Source organism: Piliocolobus tephrosceles, chromosome 7 (genome assembly GCF_002776525.5).
Source record: "Piliocolobus tephrosceles isolate RC106 chromosome 7, ASM277652v3, whole genome shotgun sequence".
Classification (NCBI taxonomy): Eukaryota; Metazoa; Chordata; class Mammalia; order Primates; family Cercopithecidae; genus Piliocolobus; species Piliocolobus tephrosceles.
Genome location: NC_045440.1, coordinates 67,635,070 through 67,656,736, shown reverse-complemented (window position 1 = coordinate 67,656,736; position 21,667 = coordinate 67,635,070). Strand labels below are relative to the sequence as shown.

General features: G+C 38.4%; 1 protein-coding gene across 1 annotated transcript in view; it reads left to right on the top strand.

Moving 5' to 3' along the window:
• Positions 1–10,741, top strand: part of VCPIP1 (valosin containing protein interacting protein 1) — a 40,759-nt gene extending 30,018 nt beyond the window's left edge. The window contains exon 3 of the mRNA XM_023222373.1: positions 3,868–10,741. Coding sequence (XP_023078141.1) covers positions 3,868–4,739 — 872 coding nt within the window. The 3' untranslated portion in view covers positions 4,740–10,741. The remainder of the gene's footprint in view (positions 1–3,867) is intronic.
• The last annotated feature ends 10,926 nt before the right edge of the window (positions 10,742–21,667 follow it).

Genomic DNA, 21,667 nt, shown 5'->3' with positions numbered 1-21,667 from the left:
GGGAAACATCACCTATCATTTAAAAATATTTGTCTTATACATACATGTTTTAGGCAAGATTGTAATCATAGTACTTAGATTTTTTTCCTGCTATTGCAGCATCATGCACATTTTACTGTATATATCAAGCATCACAGCTTAAATCTAATTTTTTTTTTTTTTTTTTGAGATGGAGTCTCACTCTGTTGCCCAGTCTGGAGTGCAGTGGCGTGATCTGGGCTCACTGCAGCCTCCGCCTCTTGGGTTCAAGCATTATTTAGCTAATTTTTTTTTTTTTTTTTTTGAGATGGAGTCTTGCTCTGTTGCCCAGACTGGAGTGCAGTGGCACAATCTTGGCTTACCACAACCTCCACCTCTTGGGTTCAAGCAATTCTCCCTGCCTCGTCCTCCTGAGTAGCTGGGACTACAGGCGCGCACCACCATGCCTGGCTAATTTTTGTATTTTTAGTAGAGATGGGGTTTCACAATGTTGGCCAGGCTGGTCTCAAACTCTTGACCTCATGATCTGCCCGCCTCGGCCTCCCAAAGTGGGGGGATTACAGGTGTGAGCCACAGCACCAGGCCTATTTATCTAAATTTTAATAGCTGCATATACTTCCACCAGGTAGATAGGAAATAATTTACTTAATTATTTCTTGTTGAAAATTGAGATTTTTTTCCATTGTTTCATTGTAAGTAATATGTGATGAGCTTATGTGGAACTATGACTCTTTCTAGGGATAGCCAAGGGAAAGCATCACAGTAGCAATCTGGAAACAACTGCATAACCTTTTTTTTTTTTTTGTGATGGAGTCTTGCTTTGTCGCCCAGGTTGGAGTACAGTGGCGCCATCTCGGCTCGCTGCAACCTCCACCTCCTGGGTTCAAGCAGTTCTCCTGCCTCAGTCTCCCCAGTTGCTAGGACTACAGGCTCACACACCACCATGCCCAGCTACTTTTTGTATTTTTAGTAGAGACTGGGTTTCACCATGTTGGCCAGGCTGGTCTTGAATTCCTGACCTCAAGTGATCTGCCTGCCTTGGCCTCCTAAAGTGCTGGGATTACAGTAGTGAGCCACCACGCCCGGCCACAAAACCTTTTTGTTCTTTTTTTTTTTTTTTTTTTTGAGGTAGGCTCGCTCTGTTGCCTGGGCTGGAGTGCAGTGCTGAGATCTCAGCTCACTGCAAGCTCCGCCTCCCGGGTTTACACCATTCTCCTGCCTCAGCCTCCCGAGTAGCTGGGACTACAGGCGCCCGCCACCTCGCCCGGCTAGTTTTTTGTATTTTTTAGTAGAGACGGGTTTTCACCATGTTAGCCAGGATGGTCTCGATCTCCTGACCTCATGATCCGCCCATCTCAGCCTCCCAAAGTGCTGGGATTACAGGCTTGAGCCACCGCGCCCGGCCTTTTTGTTCTAATAGAAGAATTAAAACATATTGACTACCTGATTGATATTAGGCACTGTGGTATGTGCTTCAATGTTTTAATGTTTTTAATGTGCTTAAATGTTTTCTCATTTAATCCTTAAATAATTGAGTGAAATGAGTAATATACCCATCATTATACTTACCCAATTGTATTATAATAATCTGTTTATATCTGTCTTCTAAGAATTATGGTATTTTATTTTTAAATCCTCAGTCTATTTTAGTTCCTGGCACATAGTGAGGCTCAGTAGATGTTATCTATTCAGATGGATGTTTAAAAGCTTTGCCTTGAGGCAGTTTTGGCCTTATAAAATTCTCTTCTTTGCTACCTTTGTTTCCTGAGCTATAGTTTATAGATCTCTGAGGACAGGGATTGGTAACCAATAAACTCATTCCAGATGTGCCCAGAAAAGTAGTATTTAGACCACATCTCTGACTTCAACTTTGGCGTGTCTGTTTTTGTCATTTATCTCTGCTGAAAATGTGTTGAGGAAATTCTACTTGGATTTTTATTAATTGATACTTTACCTACCATTGAAATTAATGTTTATTTGAAATTAATGTATGTTATTGATTCATTTGCAATTGAGCTATTTTTGCTAGTTGTTTGGAATATTCTCAGAGAGGTACATTAGAACCATTGAAGCTCTTTTAAGGGAAGGAATAACTATTCTTAATATCCTACAAAACTGGAGAATGCCTAAATGCCCACAAAGCATTCCCGAGTTTACTCATTATTCCTCCTCTCTGAATTTCTGTAGCTAGCACTTACCCTTTCATTTGTTTCTAACTAGTTTGCTTTTGCTTTTATATTTTGCCAGAAACATATTACTGTGTACCATATATTATAAAATGTTCTTTATCTTTTTTTTCAAAATAGTATATAATGTTATAAATTGGAAAATGCTTATTGTCACGTATGTGGAGTATACTTAGAGTGACAATTTTAAAGTGTAAAGGTAGTGGATTGTTTAAAACACACATTTTTTTTTTTAATACACAGGCTGAAACAAGTGTAAAATTTTTGAATACCCTGTAGTGAGACCAACTCCTTGACTATAAAATAAGAGAAGTTTACTTTAAAATTTTTATCCTCTGCTGCTGCATTAGTGGACCAGGAGAAATAAACAGCAGTGAGTCTTGTGAGGAGCATCCATAACCCCTGGCTTACTTGGGTGGTTCTGGCCTACCAGAAATGAATAAGAATTATTTCAAAGGAATTTAATTGAATAAGGTATTTTAAATTTTTTACAAGCAAGTGTTAGTTCACACTGAAGTCACAGTGCATTATTTAGTTTTTCTGAATGTGCCCCATAGCTACTGCTTTAACTATGGAATATCTTATTTCGAAAGCTCATATTTTTTATATTTGTGAAAGATACATACCTACGGCACACTGTGAAAACACCTTTCTGGTATTTTACAATTCAATAGAATGACTTGATTTTTAGTTCAACACACTGTGTAACAAGTTAGGTATACCTCACTTTGCCTTGATAACTGTTTTGGCAAAGTGTATAATTTGAATTTTAGTAATAAAAGTATATTCTTTTATTTGTTCACATTGTGTTTTCTTTATAGCTCAGCTGTTTGTTTCAATCCCCATTCTTTTTTTTTTTTTTTTTTTGAGACAGAGTCTGACTCTGTCGCCCAGGCTGGAGTGCAGTGATTTGATCTCAGCCCACTGCAACCTTTGCCTCCCAAGTTCAAGTGATTCTCCTGCCTTAGCCTGCTGAGTAGCTGGGACTATAGGCTCATGCCACCACGCCCGGCTATTTTTTTATTTTTTTGTATTAGTAGTAGAGACGTGGTTTCACCATTTTGGCCAGGCTGGTCTTGAACTCCTGACCTCAGGTGATCCACCCGTCTGCCTCCCAAAGTGCTGGGATTACATGCATGAACCACTGTACCTGGCCTCAAGCCCCATTTTTTTTTTTAGATGGAGTTTCACTCTTGTTGTCCAGGCTGGAGTGCAGTGCCGTGATCTCTGCTCGCTGCAACCTCTGCCTCCCAGGTTCAAGCGATTCTCCTGCCTCAGCCTCCCGAGTAGCTGGGATTACAGGCGCCTGCTGCCACGGCCAGCTATTTTTTTGTATTCTCAGTAGAGATGGGGTTTCACCATGTTGACCAGGCTGGTCTGAAGCTCCTGACCTCAGGTGATCCATCCACCTCAGCCTCCCAAAGTGCTGAGTTTACAGGTGTGAGCCACTGCACGACCTCAAGCCCCGTTCTTAACTTTGCTAATAGGATGATTTTTTAAAAAAGATCTCTGGGGAGAACTACTTCAGGGTCTATGGTGATGGTTCTTTTTTGTAATACAATAAATTTGAATGAATTTTGTTTTGAAAGCTGTTATCTGTGAATTGTTATTTAAAATTCACTATTTTAACTATAATTGTCTTGACTACACCTTGTTAATACCTTAAGATTTTAATATGTTAAATATCTTTTCCCCTTTTTAGGAATGGCTGATGGCAAGCATTGTACTTTTCCACATCTGCCTGGCAAAACCTTTGTCTATAATGCTTCTGAAGATAGACTGGAATTGTGTGTGGATGCTGCAGGACATTTCCCCATTGGTCCTGATGTTGAAGATTTAGTTAAAGAGGCTGTAAGTCAGGTTCGAGCAGAGGCTACTACAAGAAGTAGGGAATCAAGTCCCTCACATGGGCTATTAAAACTAGGTAGTGGTGGAGTAGTAAAAAAGAAATCTGAGCAACTTCATAACGTAACTGCCTTTCAGGGAAAAGGGCATTCTTTAGGAACTGCATCTGGTAACCCACACCTTGATCCAAGAGCTAGGGAAACTTCAGTTGTAAGAAAGCATAACACAGGGACAGACTTTAGTAATAGTTCCACTAAAACAGAGCCTTCTGTATTCACAGCTTCTTCTAGTAATAGTGAGCTTATTCGAATAGCTCCTGGAGTAGTAACAATGAGAGACGGCAGGCAGCTTGATCCTGATTTGGTTGAGGCCCAGCGAAAAAAATTGCAGGAAATGGTTTCTTCTATTCAGGCTTCAATGGACAGGCACTTGCGGGATCAAAGTACAGAGCAGTCACCATCTGATCTTCCTCAAAGGAAAACAGAAGTTGTGAGTTCTTCTGCAAAGTCTGGGAGTCTTCAGACTGGCTTGCCGGAATCTTTTCCTTTAACTGGTGGTACTGAAAATTTGAATACAGAAACAACTGATGGCTGTGTAGCAGATGCACTGGGAGCAGCCTTTGCCACAAGGTCAAAAGCACAAAGGGGAAATTCCGTGGAGGAGCTTGAAGAGATGGATAGTCAAGATGCTGAGATGACTAACACAACTGAGCCAATGGATCACTCTTGATTTAATTAGAGGCTAATAAAGGCAGAATGTTTATTGTGAATATGTAATATTTGTTGGCTGGGCCACGTAACTTGATTAGTCATTAAAAATCTTGTACGTATGTAATTCAAAGATTATATCTTGTTATTCAGTGCATGATAGCAAGTGTGTGATTGGCCATAGCTTTTAATATACTGCTGCCCAGGCTGGCTCTGAATTTCTATAAATTAGCTATTAGATCTGCTGAGATGACTTTTTTCCATGTATGTGGTTCATTGGAAGTTCTTTGTAATTTTAATTCCACGAAAGTGTTAATGTTTCCAACAAGAAAATTGTCTTACTAAATACGTTTGATTTCTGAAAAGGCTAGAAATGGAGGGGAAATGAGATTTTGCTAATGTTGATGTCATCAAGGTAACCATCTCACATACTAGTGTCAAAAGGTTTATGTAAACTTGAATTTTATCTGGACTAAATTGTATCTTAAAATTCATACAATTATTTGACAGTGGGATGCAAGTGTTTCCATGAACGTAAACACATTCATAGAGATTTCTTGGTGAAAATGTCTTGAGAATAGAATGTAATGATATAACATTTTGCTGATTTGTGCAAGGTTGGGGAAAAATCTCTTCTAGATTGATGAGGTCAATGTGTTGCTGTCTTGAGTCAACACAGCCAATTGTGTGTGCCCGTTATTAATATGTTACCATTATTTTTGATTCCTGGCTTGGTCAAGAACCACCTGATTTTTTTTTTTTAATCTTGCAGAAAAGTTGATTGCAAAGTGTAGTAGAAAAAGAAATAATGGTAGCAGTAGAGAATTTATAAATAAGAGTTTATCTTTATGAATGAGTTAATTGTTCTACAATTTTGATCAGTGGTATTTAAGCCTGTATATGCTAAGTGTATTTACGCCCCTTTGAGCCAAAATGTTTTTTTTTTTTTTTTTCTTAGAATCCATAAGTTTCTGTATTTGTTGGCTTCACTTGGGTTTAGATGCAAATTTTACTGCATCACACCCTGATCGGCTGGGTGTTTGCTTAGTGTATTCATCAAATCTTTAGTGCCAGTTTCCTTGAGAAGCAGCTTTCATGCTTATTCCTTAAAAACAACAAGTGTTTATCCTGAGATTGGTATTGCACTATTTTATTTTATTCTGCAAATCTGTATTCTGAGATGTACATTTCAACCCATATTTTTCCTCTGTTCACTAAAATTAAGTTGAATTTGAATGGCTGAAAGACAAAATGTATGTTAATACAATCTCTTACCTAGAGCATTCAAAGCCTGGCTGTCTCTGTTTGCACATGTAACAGATGCAGAACTGTGTTTGTAATTCTAAGAAAATATGTCAAAGTATTTTATCAGATGTTTAAAAATCTCTGCCTGTTGATTCATAAGGGATATAGACAGTACTTTAACTTCTGTTTCCAGATAAGGCAGATTTTGGTCATCTTTCTGTGAAAGTATCTCTAACTGAACCCACTTCTTAAACAAACTACTCTATTTTAAATAAGGAAAGAATGGAGAATCTAGACATTTTACAGGTGTATCTGAGCAAAATATATATTTGGGTTACTTTTTGTCACATTATCACGTTTGTCTTTATATTTTATCTTCATCCTAAATTTTCTTTCAAGCATCTTCTCCCTATCAAAACAGGAAATTTTTTAACTTTTATATTGTACACTATTTTTGCATAAAATAAGAGCTGTAGCTACCAAATACTACTTACTACTTAGTAAAGGTGGCTTCTGTGTATTAAACTACAAATTACAAATATCACTTCACTAACCACTATAATTATTTTTGGCTTTTTCAGCCACTGGAACTTTTTTGGGGGGGATTTAAATACAGGAAAACTGTTTAATCAAAAAATGCACTGCTTTCATGTAAAATGATATAATCATCTTTAACAAATATTTTCTTCATTGATAACTGACAGATATCTCATAGCATTAACATAAAATATCAGAAACAAACTTTATCTCCCTATTCTTACATTTAGTGCAAATTAGAATGCATATGTGAATGTTAGAAGATGGACTTAATCTCTGACAACTTTATTTCTCTAGCTACAGCAATGCTATTTAAAAGCCAGTTAGGTATGAATAGTACAATAACAATTTGGGTTCTCCCTTGATAAATGAATAAAAGGCTCAATTCTGATAAGTGATCAAATTTCTTGAAATTATTTCAAATCAGCTGAAAATTTGGTGGGGGTATTTTGATGGTTTTTGAGAAGTAGGCCAGGTATCCTCATAAAGAAGTTTTAGAATAGGGTTTCTTTAAGTTTTTAAATATCATCCTTTGTCTTTCCATATGGTTTTCATAACCAAATACATTACTGTAGAATGGTTATTTTTCCAGTACTGCCATTTGTGATATAGCCACATCTTGGAGTGCAAGCTAGACATCTCAGGTAAAAAAAAATTTGTTTAGCCCTAGATGTAAGATTATAACTAAAATGCATTCCTGCAATTCTGTTTGCAGTGTTTCACTAAACATTGAAATAAAGTTGTAAATTTTTTCTTCAATAATCCATTCTATAGTTAATCATACCAAATTTAAGTTGATGACCTGAAGTCCAGGTAGTGTTGAAGATAGTATATATCTAGAATACTGGTAGTGAGAAATTGGTGTAAGTTGAAGAAAAAAAGATGCTGCCATATATTAAAATAGAATATAATTAACTCCATGAGAATGGTTACTCAGGAACTAGTTAAAGAGCAAACCCATTTCTCCCCTTTCACTCTGTTTCAGATATTTTATTGGAAAATGTTGTTAGGGTAGAGGCCTGAGAAAGTTAGCAAATACTAACTTTTTTTGACTGATACTGGCTCTGTGTCTTCCAGTGACTTTTAGTTTGGTTTTTACAGTCAAGCCTACTGCTTGCAATTAAGATATCAATCTGAAATGCATCCGTAATTCCTGGCCACAGGTCCTTATTGCCATTATTTTTAAGTATCTTCATTGGAGATGAACACTGACTTTTGCATATGGTCTCTTACCTCAGGGAAGATCACTTGCTAGCAACTCATACTACTAATGACAGGTTTTTGAGAATTGTACTGACATCACGTTAGCTACTAAATGCAAAATGGGTAAAAGTATTGTTTTATGTAGTTACCTACCAATACTATCTGCTACTGAATAACTCTCTAAATATGTAGACCTCACTAATAACTAACCTTTAGGTAAAAAATTTACTTCTGTTATTACACTTCAACTGGTCAATATAGTGACAGCATAAAGTGTTTATTTCAGAGTATCAATACAGTTTTGTCTTCATTTTTCAACAGTAATTTCAATTGGTCCATACTTAAAATACTGCAGCACAGATTTTGAGTTTTATGGTTCTCAAAGCAAGGTTTCCATCTTAAGCTTTTTATAAAAACAAAGCCTTTGCAAAATTGGATTAAATTCCACTTATCTTAATGTGAATTAAAAATGACCATTTATAATAATAATAGTAAGCGCCATATTCTAAGTCGAGTAAATGTATCCTACCATTCAAGGTTATCATATAATTTAACAAAATTGTACAATCTTAAGGCTCTTCACAGTATAAATTAATTTTTCAAACCAGAGCTGTTCACATGAAAATACTGCTTAGTAGAATGTATATTTAAGAAATAAAATAACAGGGGAACTATATCACCAATGTAAGTTATAGAGTTAATTACAAGTTCTACCATTCTTGATAGTTCTTTGAGATGCTAAGTGTTTCAGTTAATATTTAATGATACCTAAATCGTGAGAATTTTAATGTTTGTTCCAAAATAGCAGAAATTGTAAAAATTGTGAATTATTGGAGAAAATGCCATTACTTGTATATCTGACATTTAATTTTTTAATTATGGAGACTACATGCTTTTGTAGTATAATATTAATGATTATTCTCTTGTAAAAGAAAAGGAAAAATTAGTAAAGAAAAAAGTTTTAGTTGATGTTACCTGCTTGTGAGTATCAATTACTTAGTTTTTAAAAGTTTAAGGTGTTGCATACTTTTCTTTAGAATGCAGAAATCTCGTCCTGAGCCCTTATGCCTGTGGTAGAGCAATAAAATAATGAAAAGGTTATCAGTATTTCCAGGCTTATTTGACTTAAGAATTAGTGCCAAGAACTGGAAAGTCTACTTTTTGGAGGGAAACGATATGTAGAATTTGTAAACATAAGCAGTAATAGTGTAAATATTTAGAAAAATAGCAAGTGCTTTAACTGCTCAATAAAATAGTATAGATGTTATGTCACCCTTAAGGCACTGGCTGTTGCCCATTATTTTCTGATTTCATGATTGCTGTATATATTACATTTGAGTAATGAATAATTGGTAATAGTGTATTATAGTGTTCTACAGCATACCTTACTGTACAGTATTTGAAGTTTTCTTTTATATCAGTAATAAAACTATAAGTTAATACTGATTTTCCCCTGAAATTCTCCACATTAGTTTTTAAAGGTAATTTTATATTCTTTAGTTTCCTGGAATTATAATGCATGAACATATAATTCAGTTTTATAAAGAGATTCTTAAAGTTTTCTTGTTGAACTTAAGTGAGTTATCATACAGCAATAGTAATTTTTCCCCTTAATGTAGATTTCATTGCTAGATGAAATGGACCCGGTGAAAAAAGAGTGCACAATTTTTTTTTTTTTTAAACAGGTCTCACTCTGCTGCCCAGGCTGGATTGCTGTGGCACGATCAGGGCTCACTGCAGCCTCAACCTCCTTGGGCTCAAGTGATCCTCCCACCTCAGCCTCCTGAAAAGCTGGGACTACAGGCATGTGCCACCACACCTGGCTAGTTTTTGTATTTTTTGTAGAGACAGGGTTTTGCCATGTTGCCCAGGCCAGTCTTGAACTCCTGAGCTCAAATGATCTGTCCTCCTCTGCCTCCCTAAGTGCTGGGATTACAGGCGTGAGCCACCGCACCCAGCCAGCAAAATTTCTTTAGACATATTACATAATTGGGCCATAATGCTTACTGAATATTCAAAAATAAAGGCAAATTCTAATAGAGAATTTGATTTTGTGGTGGTTTAAAAAAAAAATACTGGTTAGTGATAAATGAAAGGAATTACAGATAATAGTACTAAATAACATTTGTGTAGCTTAGCAGTCAACACATACTTTTAAGTTTTACTGTATATGCTTAATATACATTTTATTAGATCATTTAACTCAGTAATTTAGAGTCTAGCCTTAGACACCAGACTTTCTAGGTCTGAGTCCTGGTACGCTGCTTTCTGTGACCTCTCTGTGCATTCCTCTCTGAGAGGAGGATAATCACATCTGCTCCTAGGGTGGCTGTATTAAATGAGTTAACACGTATCTGATGATTAGAAGAGTGCCTGACACATAGTAAATATTCGCTATTGTTATATGTTAATGTAATATGGTAGAGTTCAGTTGCCATTAAGTGGGATAAATCCTCACAGGGCACACATTATTTAAGTAATTTGTTACATTAAAACTTATTTTACTTGTACATAATTGACTAAAAAATGGATGGTTGTATATTCAAACATTTATGCAAGGGCTTTATGACCATGTGCAGCACTGAGAATCTCATGAACCGACAGTGTGCTCTGTGATCCAAGGCAAGTCTTGGAGCCTTTCAAGGCCTCCATTTCTTCTGTAATCTTGTGTTTTCACAATTGTTAACCTTTTGTTCTGCCTACCATTGTCGTCATAGTCTCACTTGCAGAGGGCATAGTGCTGATGGGACAAGTGACATGGGTATGAGCCCCATGTAAACTAAACATAATTACCTTTCCTTTAGGTGTTGGCTACAGTTATCCCAAACTTGGACTTGAGGTCTTGTATATGCATGCCATTGGTCACATACCATCAGAATAGAATTCTTAAAAACTCTTTAGTAAGTAAGATAAACATCCTACTTATAACAGCTCATTATGGATTTTATTTTTATTGTCTGGCTCTTTCAGACGTAACTGCAATTCCGACTTAATAATCGATTGTTTCTAATCATTAAAAATGTATATAGAAAAACTGAAGTAAGTCTTTAATTGATTTTCTGAACTGTATATGATACACTGAGGTGAAAAACATATGGGCTCTTCAAATTTGCACACTCCTTAGAAGTAAACCTGTCTTTGGCCCATTTGTCATGCCACATAAATTATTTGAAAAACAGATACATGATGTAGGAATTGGGGGGGGATTATCCCTGTTTGTTCTATTTATAGAAACAAGTATAGTACGAAGTCTACCTATAAAATGATGACATTTTTGTATTTGATTCATGGAATCCGTATTTTTTTTTTTTTTTTAAATTTTCTGTTCTTTTTTGAGAGTGAGTCTCGCTCTGCTGCCCAGGCTGGAGTGCAGTGGCACCATCTTAGCTCACTGCAACCTCTGCCTCACAGGTTCAAGCAATTCTCCTGCCTCAGCCTCCCGAGTAGCTGGGATTACAGGCGCCCGCCACCATGCCCGGCTAATTTTTGTATTAGTAGCTGGCTAATTAACCATGCCCGGCTAATTTTTGTATTAGTAGAAACGGGGTCTACTAAATAGAGGGGTCATTCATTATTTTAAACAAGTACTGATCAAATGCCTGTTTTAAAAACCTGGGAAACAGTTCCAAATGAGACAAATTCCATCCCAAAGATGGAGATGAGCACAAAACACATTGGTAATAGCTAACGTTTAGTGACTCTTTTCCTTAAATCTGGGCAATAGGCTGAACACTACATGCAATAATTAAATTAACCATCAAAACCCTTCGTGGTTGGGTACTATCATTATCATCTTTTAGGAAACAAGTTGATTAGTTGGTTTACCTAAAGTCCTGGAGTTAGGTGGCAGAGCTAAGATTTAAATCCAGATGTTTAAGACTCCAGGGTCTATGCTCTTAACTTTAATGCTACATTTGTAATTTAGCAAAGGAATAAAATTTGGTGGTCACATAAGTCTTTATATTTATTGTTCAATCTAGCTTGTTTTCAGATACACCAACATGGTTTTAATTCATTTCAGTGTATAGAGTATCTGGCTTTTTTAAATTTTTTTTTTTTTTTTTTTTTTTTTTTTTTTAAAAGGTGGTCTCACTCTGCTGTGCAGGCTGGAGTGCCCAGTGGTGCCATCATAGGTCACTGCAATCTCAAACTCCTGGGCTCAAGTGATCCTGCTGTCTCAGCCTTCCAAATAGCTAGGACTACAGATGTGTGTCACCTCACCTGGCTAATTTATTTTTTGTAGAGAAAGGGTTCCCCTATGTTGCTCAGGTTAGTCTCAAATCCCAGAAGTGCTGGGATTACAGGCATGAGCAACAGCTTTAATTTCACTTCCTACTAGTTCCCTTCCTGGACCCTAGTCCTCCATCCCAAGTTCTTCCTTCCTTGAATTTGTTTTCTTGCCTCCTGTAAATTTGGAGGTGCTTTAAGGAAGAATTTCAGAATTTCTTACATGACTAACCTGGGTACATTTGAGAATCACTGGTTAAAGTCCAGTTTTTCAAGGACCTAAAATAATTCTTGTTTACTAAGTGTGTCTGCTGCTTTGGAGGGGAGGTTTCCCAAAGGTGATGTTTCTCAAAAAATAGTTATGGGCTATATGCATCTCACCTAGAAAATTTATTTCTATGGAATCATGTGTCAGGTACTTTGCTAAACATAAGGAATAATAAACTGAAAAAGACACTTCCTGCCTTCGTTACACTTACATTTTTAGTGAGAGAGAGATACATTTAAACAAGCAAGTAACTGTACATATTGGGGAAGCATTGGGTGGTGTGGGATTACGCTGCAAGAGGAATTAACCTGACCTGCGAAATGGTTAGGGAATGCTTCCTGAGAGGTGATGTACCATCTGAGACCTAAATAATTGATAGGATACTTAAAAATCAAATTGGCCAGCCAGGCGCAGTGGCTCATGTCTGTAATCCCAGCACTTTGGGAGGCCAAGGCCAGCAGATCGCGAGGTGAGGAGTTCGAGACCAGCCTGGTCAACTTAGTGAAACTCAGTCTCTACTAAAAATACAAAAATTAGCCAGGCATGGTGGCATGCATCTGTACTCCCAGCTACTCGAGAGACTGAGACAGGAGAATTGCTTGAACCCGGAAGGCGGGAGTTGTGGTGAGCCAAGATGGCGCCACTGCACTCCAGTCTTGGCAATAAAGCAAGACTCCGTCTCAAAATAAATAAATTTAAAAAACTGGCCAGGGATGGAGGATCATGCCCAGTGCATGGGGAGGCAGAGATGGGAGGATCGCTTGAGGCCAGGAATTCAAGACCAGCCTGGGCAACATAGCAAGACCCCAACACTATTGAAAAAAAATTAGCTGGGTGTGGTGGTGCATGCCTGTAGTCCCAGCTACTCAGGAGGCTGGGGAAGTTTATAAGTGAGCTATGATTGTGTCACGGCACTCAGCTTGAGCAACAGAGTGAGTCCTTGTTTCTTAAAAATAAATTGGCAAGACTCAGTATCTCCAAAAATATTTTACTAACTAGGTCAATCTATCAAACAAAATTAAATGGGATGCTTATGTTTGCCATACTTTAGACTCCAGATCTTTCCTATAAGGGGGCAGTGAGCCAGCTGAATAGAAAAGGATGAGGAACTTTGAGAAAACTGTTGAAAATAGGGTTGCTAGAGAAAAAGAAAAACCTTTAGCAAGGAATGAGATTCTGCGCTGAATATACAAAAGTAAATTACATAAGCTTCTCCTTTGAAATGAAAAGGTGTCTTTGCAATATGACCAATGTAAATTAGATACATAGACGAATAACACAAATGTAAGCAAAACAGTGAAGCCAGAATCAAATTAGGGATTAGAAGCCCTCAGTTATTTTGATTTCTTTCAACATTAGCAGGACTATAGAAAGATCAGTTTCTTTAATTTTATTTTATTTTTTTGGAGGCTGAGTCTTGCCCTATCGCCCAGGTTGGGGTGCAGTGGTGCGATCTCGGCTCACCGCAACCTCTGCCTCCCCAGTTCAAGTGATTCTCGTGCCTCAGCCTCCCAGGCAGCTGGGACTACAGGTACATGCCACCACGCCCAGCTGATTTTTTTATTTTTAGTGGAGACAGGGTTTCACCATGTCTTGAGGACAGTTGGTTTCGAACTCCTGACCTCAAGTGATGCACCCGCCTTGGCCTCCCAAAGTACTGGATTACAGGCATGAGCCACAGCACCCAGCCTGTTTCTTTTTCTTTTTTTTAAGATGGAGTCTCGCTCTGTCTCCCAGGCTGGAGTGCGGTGGCGCAATCTCTGCTCACTGCAAGCTCCACCCCCCAGGTTCACGCCATTCTCCTGCCTCAGCCTCCCGAGTAATTGGGTCTACAGGTGCCCGCCACCAGCAGGCCTGGCTAATTTTTTGTATTTTTTAGTAGAGATGGGGTTTCACCATGTTAGCCAGGATGGTCTCGATCTCCTGGCCTCCTGATCCACCCACCTCGGCCTCCCGATCCACCCACCTCGGCCTCCCAAAGTGCTGGGATTACAGGCGTGAGCCACTGCACCCGGCATTTTTATTTTTTTTGTACGGAGTCTCACTCTGTTGTCCAGGCTGGAGTGCTGCAGACGATCTTTGTTCATGGATTCAAGCGATTCTTGTGCCTCAGCCTCTCAAGAAGCTGGGACTACAGTCGTACACCACCACTCTTGGCTAATTTTTGTATTTTTTGTAGAGATGGGGTCTCTCCATGTTGCCCAGGCTGGTCTCGAACTCCTGAACTGAAGCAATCCACCCACCTCGGCTCCCAAAGTGCTGGGATTACAGGCACAAATCATGGTGCCCGACCTAGAAAGATTAGTTTCAGTTCTTCCTATAGCTTCTCACAGCCTCTACCAGTATCTGTCACCTCTGTTTCCGTTAAGCAGTGGGACTGCCTAAGCGGCTAGTAATCAACTGCCTACCTTAAATTGTGCTTACAGTATTCCATTTCAATTTAGGATTATCATTATGTGATCTTTCTTATGGCAGGTGATTTGGCTCTTTTCTAAACGTTAGAATGTTATTAAATTTATGTTTGGTACATGGGGTAATTAGGAAAATTACTATCTGGAAAAGTTCTCATTGAAATAGGCCTTAATTTTTTCCCATTTAAAACTTATTCTCAGCCGGGCACGGTGGCTCACGCCTGTAATCCCAGCACTTTGGGAGGCCGAGGCGGGCAGATCACGAGGTCAGGAGATCGAGACCAACCTGGCTAACATGGTGCAACCCCGTCTCTACTAAAAATACAAAATATTAGCCGGGTGTGGTGGCGGGCGCCTGTAGTCCCAGCTGCTGGGGAGGCTGAGGCAGGAAAATGGCGTGAACCCGGGAGGCGGAGCTTGCAGTGAGCCGAGATGGGCCACTGCACTCCAGCCTGGGCAACATAGCAAAACTCCATCTCAAAAACAAAACAAAACAAACAAACAAAAACTTATTCTCAAAGCAATACATGTACATGGCTAAAATAATTCAAAACTATAGAAGGCACCCAGTTCTCCCATCCCAACCGCTAAATCAACTGTTTTATCTTTGGTGGTTATCTCCACAACTTAAATAAGATATCATAGGTATAATCTCTTGATTTGTCGACTTTAGACAGTATTTTATTCCTCCATTGTAAAAAATATTAGTTCCCTTCCCCTTTGTAGGTTTCTCTATAACTTTAAATAATATAGTTAGGTCTCTGTTTATTAATCCATTACTTTCAAAATTATCTCTTGACTCTCCCTATGAAAAATGAGGAAATTAGCATTTTTACACTTTCTGAAATCCCTTATCTTCTCATTCTACTTCCTAATTTTTTAAATCAGCTATCCTATTTATTACTTTTACATTGTCAAGGTTGATGGGATTCAAGTTATGTTCTTTTAGCCATAAGTGCCTTTTTAAAAATCTATAATTTAATTAAGCAAATAAAAAGCCAAGGTGGTCCCAAATATTAAAATGAAAAGGGTTTCATTTACCCTAGAATAATTAAAAAAATAATAAAATGAATTTTTTTTTTTTTCTGGGACACCAATTAGAAGTTAGAGTTTTTTCAAGGCAAACATTGTAATTGTTTTTTCACCTATTTCTTCACCCAGTGAAATCAAGGCAGTCATTGTAATTTAATTTATTTGGAGAACAAGCGTCTTGTTTTTGCCTGGGTATAAATTCACTGACAGTTATTCCACAAGAAGAAAGTAGGAATAGATTGTGGACAAGACTAACAGACACTTCAACTATCTTGTTTTATGTCCCACTATTCACTTTTTTTTTTTTTTTGAGACAGAGTCTTGCCCAGTTGCCCAGGCTGGAGTGCAATGGCATGATCTCGGCTCACTGCAACCTCTGCCTCCCGGATTCAAGCAATTCTCCCTGCCTCAGCCTCCAAGTAGCTGGGATTACAGGCGCATGCCACCACACCTGGCTAATTTTTGGCATTTTATTTGAGAATTGTTTTATCTCTACAAATTCAGTTTGGAAATATGATAAATATATTTGTATTTTTATTATGTAAGTAATAAAAAATACGCAATTCATTTTCTACTCTAAATCTTTACATTGCTTCCCCAGGAATATGCACCATCCACAGAGCTGTCCCTACTGCTTCCCATCCTCCTGTAACAAAAGGCCAATACTCCAGGATTTGCTTATACTGGTTTGAAAAGCCCTGGTTAATATAGTACCTAGAAGACTATACTTCTTTTTTTTTTTAAGAGATGGGATCTTACTCTTTCACCCACTCTTACCCTCTGCAACCTCTGCCTCCTGGGTTCAAGCAATTCTCCTGCCTCAGGCTTCCGAGTAGATGGGACTACAGGCATGTGCCACCACACCTGGATAATTTTTTGTATTTTCAGTAGAGAGGGTTTCATCGTGTTAGCCAGGATGGTCTCAATCTCCTGACCTCGTGATCCGCCCGCCTCAGCCTCCCGAAGTGCTGGGATTACACATGTGAGCCACTGCGCTTTCACCCAGGCTGGAGTGCCATGGTGTGATTATAGTTCACTGCAGCCTCAAATGCCTGGGTTCAAGGGATCCTTCCGCCTCAGCCTCCCCCGTAGCTAGAACTAGAGGGGTGCCACCAGGCCCAGCTATTATTATTATTATTATTTTAAATTCTAGAATGAGTAGACACGGTGGCTCACACCTGTAATCCCAGCACTTTGGGAGGCCCAGGCAGGCGGATTGCCTGAGCTCAGCAGCTTCAGACCAGCCTGGGCAACATGTAAAAATACCAAAACAAAACAAAACAAAAAATTAGCCAGGCGTGGTGGTGTGGACCTGTAATCCCAGCTACTCCGGAGGCTGAGGCAAGAGAATCGCTTGAATCCTGGAGGTGGAGGTTTCAGTGAGCCAAGATCGCACCACTGCACACCAGCCTGGGTGACAGAGCGAACTCTGTCTCCAAAAAAATCAGTCAGTCAATCCAATCAATCCTAGAAGGAAATAGCTCCAAAAAACAAAAGTGCTTGGACAGAAATGATGAAACTATGTATTCAATCTGAAAACAAAACTCAGGTTCAGAACTCTACCTTGGATACAGAAATGTTTGCTCCATTCTCTGTCCCCTCACCACCAATATTTTTGCTAATCTTCAGTCTACATTTAGGGTGCTATTTTAAATGTGATGGAAATTATAAATAGAAATCACACTGTCTAACATAAGCAGTTATAGAATTCTTAGTGTGGCTTTTAAAGTTAAAAATAAGAGCACTTGAACTGCATGGGAAGAAAAATTGTAAAGAGAAAGAAATGTTTTAAAGTGTCCCTACTTAAACCCAAGACCCCTTGCTCTACACTTTTGTGGTAGAAAAAATAATGATTTCTCAAAAGTGTCCATGTCCTAATACCCAGAACCTGTGAATATATTACCTTCCATGGCAAAAGGGACTTTACAGATGTGATTAAATTAAGGATTTCGACATGGAGGAATTAACCTGGATTATCCAGGTGGGCCCAGTGTAATCACAAGAACACTTATGAATGGAAGAGGCAGACAGGAGAGTCAGAGAAAGATCTGAAGGTGCCACACCACTGGCTTTGAAAATAGAGGAAGGGGTGGTGAGCCAAGGAGTGCACAGTGCCTTTAAGAGCTGGAAAAACAAGGAAACAAATTCTCCTCTAGAGCTTCCAGAAAACGAACACAGCCCTCCTGACACCTTGATTTTAGCCCAATGAAATCCTTTTTGCACTTCTGGCCTCCAGAACCTTAGGGCAATGTTTGTATTTTATTTTATTTTTTTGAGACGGAGTCTCGCTCAGGCTGGAGTGCGGGGGCCGGATCTTGGCTCACTGCAAGCTCCGCCTCCCGGGTTTACGCCATTCTCCTGCCTCAGCCTCCCGAGTAGATGGGACTACAGGCATGTGCCACCACACCCGGCTAATTTTTTGTATTTTCAGTAGAGAGAGGGTTTCATCATGTTAGCCAGGATGGTCTCATCTCCTGACCTCGTGATCTGCCCGCCTTGGCCTCGCAAAGTGCTGGGATTACACAAGTGAGCCACTGCACCCGGCCATGTTTGTATTGCTTTAAGCCACTACATTTGTGGTAATTTGTTACAGCAGCAATAGGAAACTGATACACCTTTGCTGAAATTTTCAACATTTTTGGCCTGTAATAATAAAAGTAATGTTTCTCTTCAAAAAGTAATTTTCCATAATGTTCAAACTCTAGTCCTCATTTACAACAAGTAAGCCTACTAACCGAGGGTTCAAAATGAAGGATAGGAACTCCAAGTTAGGGAAGAGGGTATTCAGGACATTAAAATGATAACTTACTAGCATGCCACAAAATCCTCAAAGCAGGGTTATTACTAATTGGTGGGAAACATGACATCCACCAAAATATGAATATGTGTGCTTCTCTTAAATTCTGATCTTTCTACCTCCACTCTAAATGTTATCACCTTCTACTTTAACAGATACAATAATCTATCTTGTCTTTTTCCAGCCTCTCCTTCTCTACTGGCCTGGCATGTCCAGGCATTACTAATGGGCACAGTGAATTTTTGAAAGTTTAAGGGGAATCTGTGCTTCTTGACAGTGGTTACTGGCATTTAGTGTCCTGGGACTGGGAACACATTGCTCTTGCAATGTGTGAGACAGTCCTGCACCAGGAAGAAGTATCCTGCATTCCATTCACCTTTCAACCAGTCATGTAAGTGAAACCCCTGATTATAATTACGTAAGCTAGAACCAGACTTCCTTTTATCCTTAAGTGCACAAGTGTTTTTTGCGCTATTTTAAAATAATTGAATATTTCCAGAAATGCAGCTACCAAGTAAACCAAGGAAAAACTGTATTTTATTTTGTTCAGGCTGAACCAAGAGTTGTTTCCCCATTTTAGAAAATCACATTACTGAAGGCAACCCAGCTCAAAGTTTTAAGACACTAATACAGCCCACGTACGGATGTCTGTATTTGTAGATATTGTGTTCATAGTGACTCTACCTATGTATATCAGCTGTATTAGTTGTGCTCGAGAGATTTTATTATACATTTCGTCTGTCCTCTATATTGTAGATAGAGCAGTAAAACAATTTTTAAAAAAGTAATGTGTAAGTTATCTATGAATTTCATTTTAGTATGGTATAGGGAATAAAAAATATTGTTATAAAAAGGGGATATTGGCTCCAGTAGGGTTGAAATCATTGCTTTAAATCTATCCATCCATCCATCCATCCATCCCTCCCTCCTTCCCTCTCTCCCTCCCTCCCATAACCATGTATCACTGCCTTGCCTTCCCCTCTCTCACAAATATCTTCAGAGTGCCTTGACTTCACTACCTAATCAGTTGTCAGTCCTCTTGAAATCTGACTTTTACCGCCACCATGACATTGAAACAATGGCCACAAAGTCACCAAACCCTGTTAAATCCAATATATACCCGTAGAAAGAAATCAGTCCCATTTTACTTTCTACAGCATTTGAGTTCATTTTTTCCTTTTATTTGAAACTTTCATTCCTTGATTTATATTATATCACCTCCATGATTTCTATCCCTCAAACTCCTTTGCAAGTCTTCCTCTTCTGCCTGTTCCTTGTTGGCATTTCCCATTACTTAACTTTTAGCCCTGTTTCTCGCTCTACACTCTTTTCCTAGGCAATCTCATCTACTCCTGTGACTTTAGTCACATCCTGTGATTCACAAATCTTTATTTTCAATCCCAACCCCACTCGTGAACTACATCTCTCTCCATCTGGAAGCACCAAATACCCAAAATTCAACATGTTCCAAAATGGAACTCACTTCCTACCCACCAATCTATAATTACTCCTGTATCCTATTCCAAATTAGTAGCATCACCAGTCAGCCAGTCTTTCAAGTAAGAACCTGAGAGTTTGGATTTGCCTTTTCTCTCTCCATCATCGTGTCTTCTCCATCGCTACTGCCAATGCATCAGTTTAAGCTCCTGTCTCTCACCCAGTTATAGCAAATCTTTTAACTCATCTCCCAGTTTCTAGTCATGTCCAATCCAATATATCCTCCACATGGTCACCTGGGGTATCTTTTGAAACATAAATCTGTTTAGCTCTTCCCTGTTTAAAAAGCAAACAAAGAGACAGAAAGTAGAGTAGTTGTTGGCCTAGGGCTGAGGACCTTGGGAGAAAATGGGGGATGACTGCTAATGGGTACAGATTTTTGGGGGAGGTGATGAAATGGCATAAAATTGAGTGTGGCGATGGTTGCACAACTCTTTGAAGATACTAAAAACTAAATTGTACACTTTACATGAACGGATCATATTACTACAGTATGAGAGAATAGAATATGAACTTGCTAATAGATCTGAATTCAAAATAATTGAGTCAGGCTCAGTGGCTCACATCTGCAATCCCAACACTTTGGAAGGCCAAGGTGGTAGGGTCACTTGGGCCCAGGAGTTTGAGGCTGCAGTGAGCTGTGTTTATGTCACTGCACTGCATGCAGTACTCCCACCTGGGCAACAGAGCAAAACCCTGTCAAAACAAAGAAAAGAAAGGAAGGAAGGATAATTGGGAGAAGACTTGTAGATTTATATAGTAGAGGAAAAGACTATTCATTTTAATATTGAGAATTAATTTACCAAGTTATAGCTAATCTAAAACATACTTTGCAAGTGTTATTAAAATAATAATGAGTATGTCCTTTATTTGCATGTACATGATTTTAAAGTACATTTTCATATATTACATTTTTTTTAAGTTGGTTCTCTCAATTTAGAGATCTATGTTCAAATCTGACTTTGCTTTTACTTTAAGCTAGTTTCTTTTAGCTAGTTCTACCTAAAAAATTAACTTAAGTTGAAAAATAAGAGTAATTTAGAAGACAGAATGCTTAACTTTCCTGGTAACAGGTTAAAGTGCTATACTTGAGACTGTTTTGAGAGCAAAATTTATCTCTGTAGTACTAACATGTAGCATGAGTAGGTGTTCAAGAACTGTTTGTTAAATTGAATTAAATAAGATTAATAAGAAATAAATAAGATTAATAAGCATTTCTTTTCTAAGAATAGGGATTCTCAATCTTTATTATAGCACCAGGTGCTATGTGCTCTGTGCAGAAATTTTACATTATACCACTACCTCCCTATTATGGTAATTTACATGAATATGTACAAATGAACCAACTTTGCACGAATGTGTTTACTGTGATATTTATCAGTAATTCACTAAAGAGGAACAGCAGAGTATCACTAGCTTTTCAGTATTTGAGTCCAGTATTGCAGCTTTTAAAAGTAGGTTTTTCTAAAACCAAAAATCAGAAGGTTGAGATTGTCGTTTTCAAAGATTTTAACCTTTTACCAAATAAGCAAAAGCCAGCCATTCACAAAGCAGAAAGGGGTCACCACTAGCTATGAATGCTTTCTATGTCTCTGGAGCTTCACATCCAACACAACTATAGCTATGAGAGAAGGGTCTGATCCATTCCTTCCTTCCTTCTTCCCTCCTTCTTCCTTATCTTTCTTTCTCTTTTTCTTGTTATATCTGATGATGGGTACTTTCTTTTTTTTTTT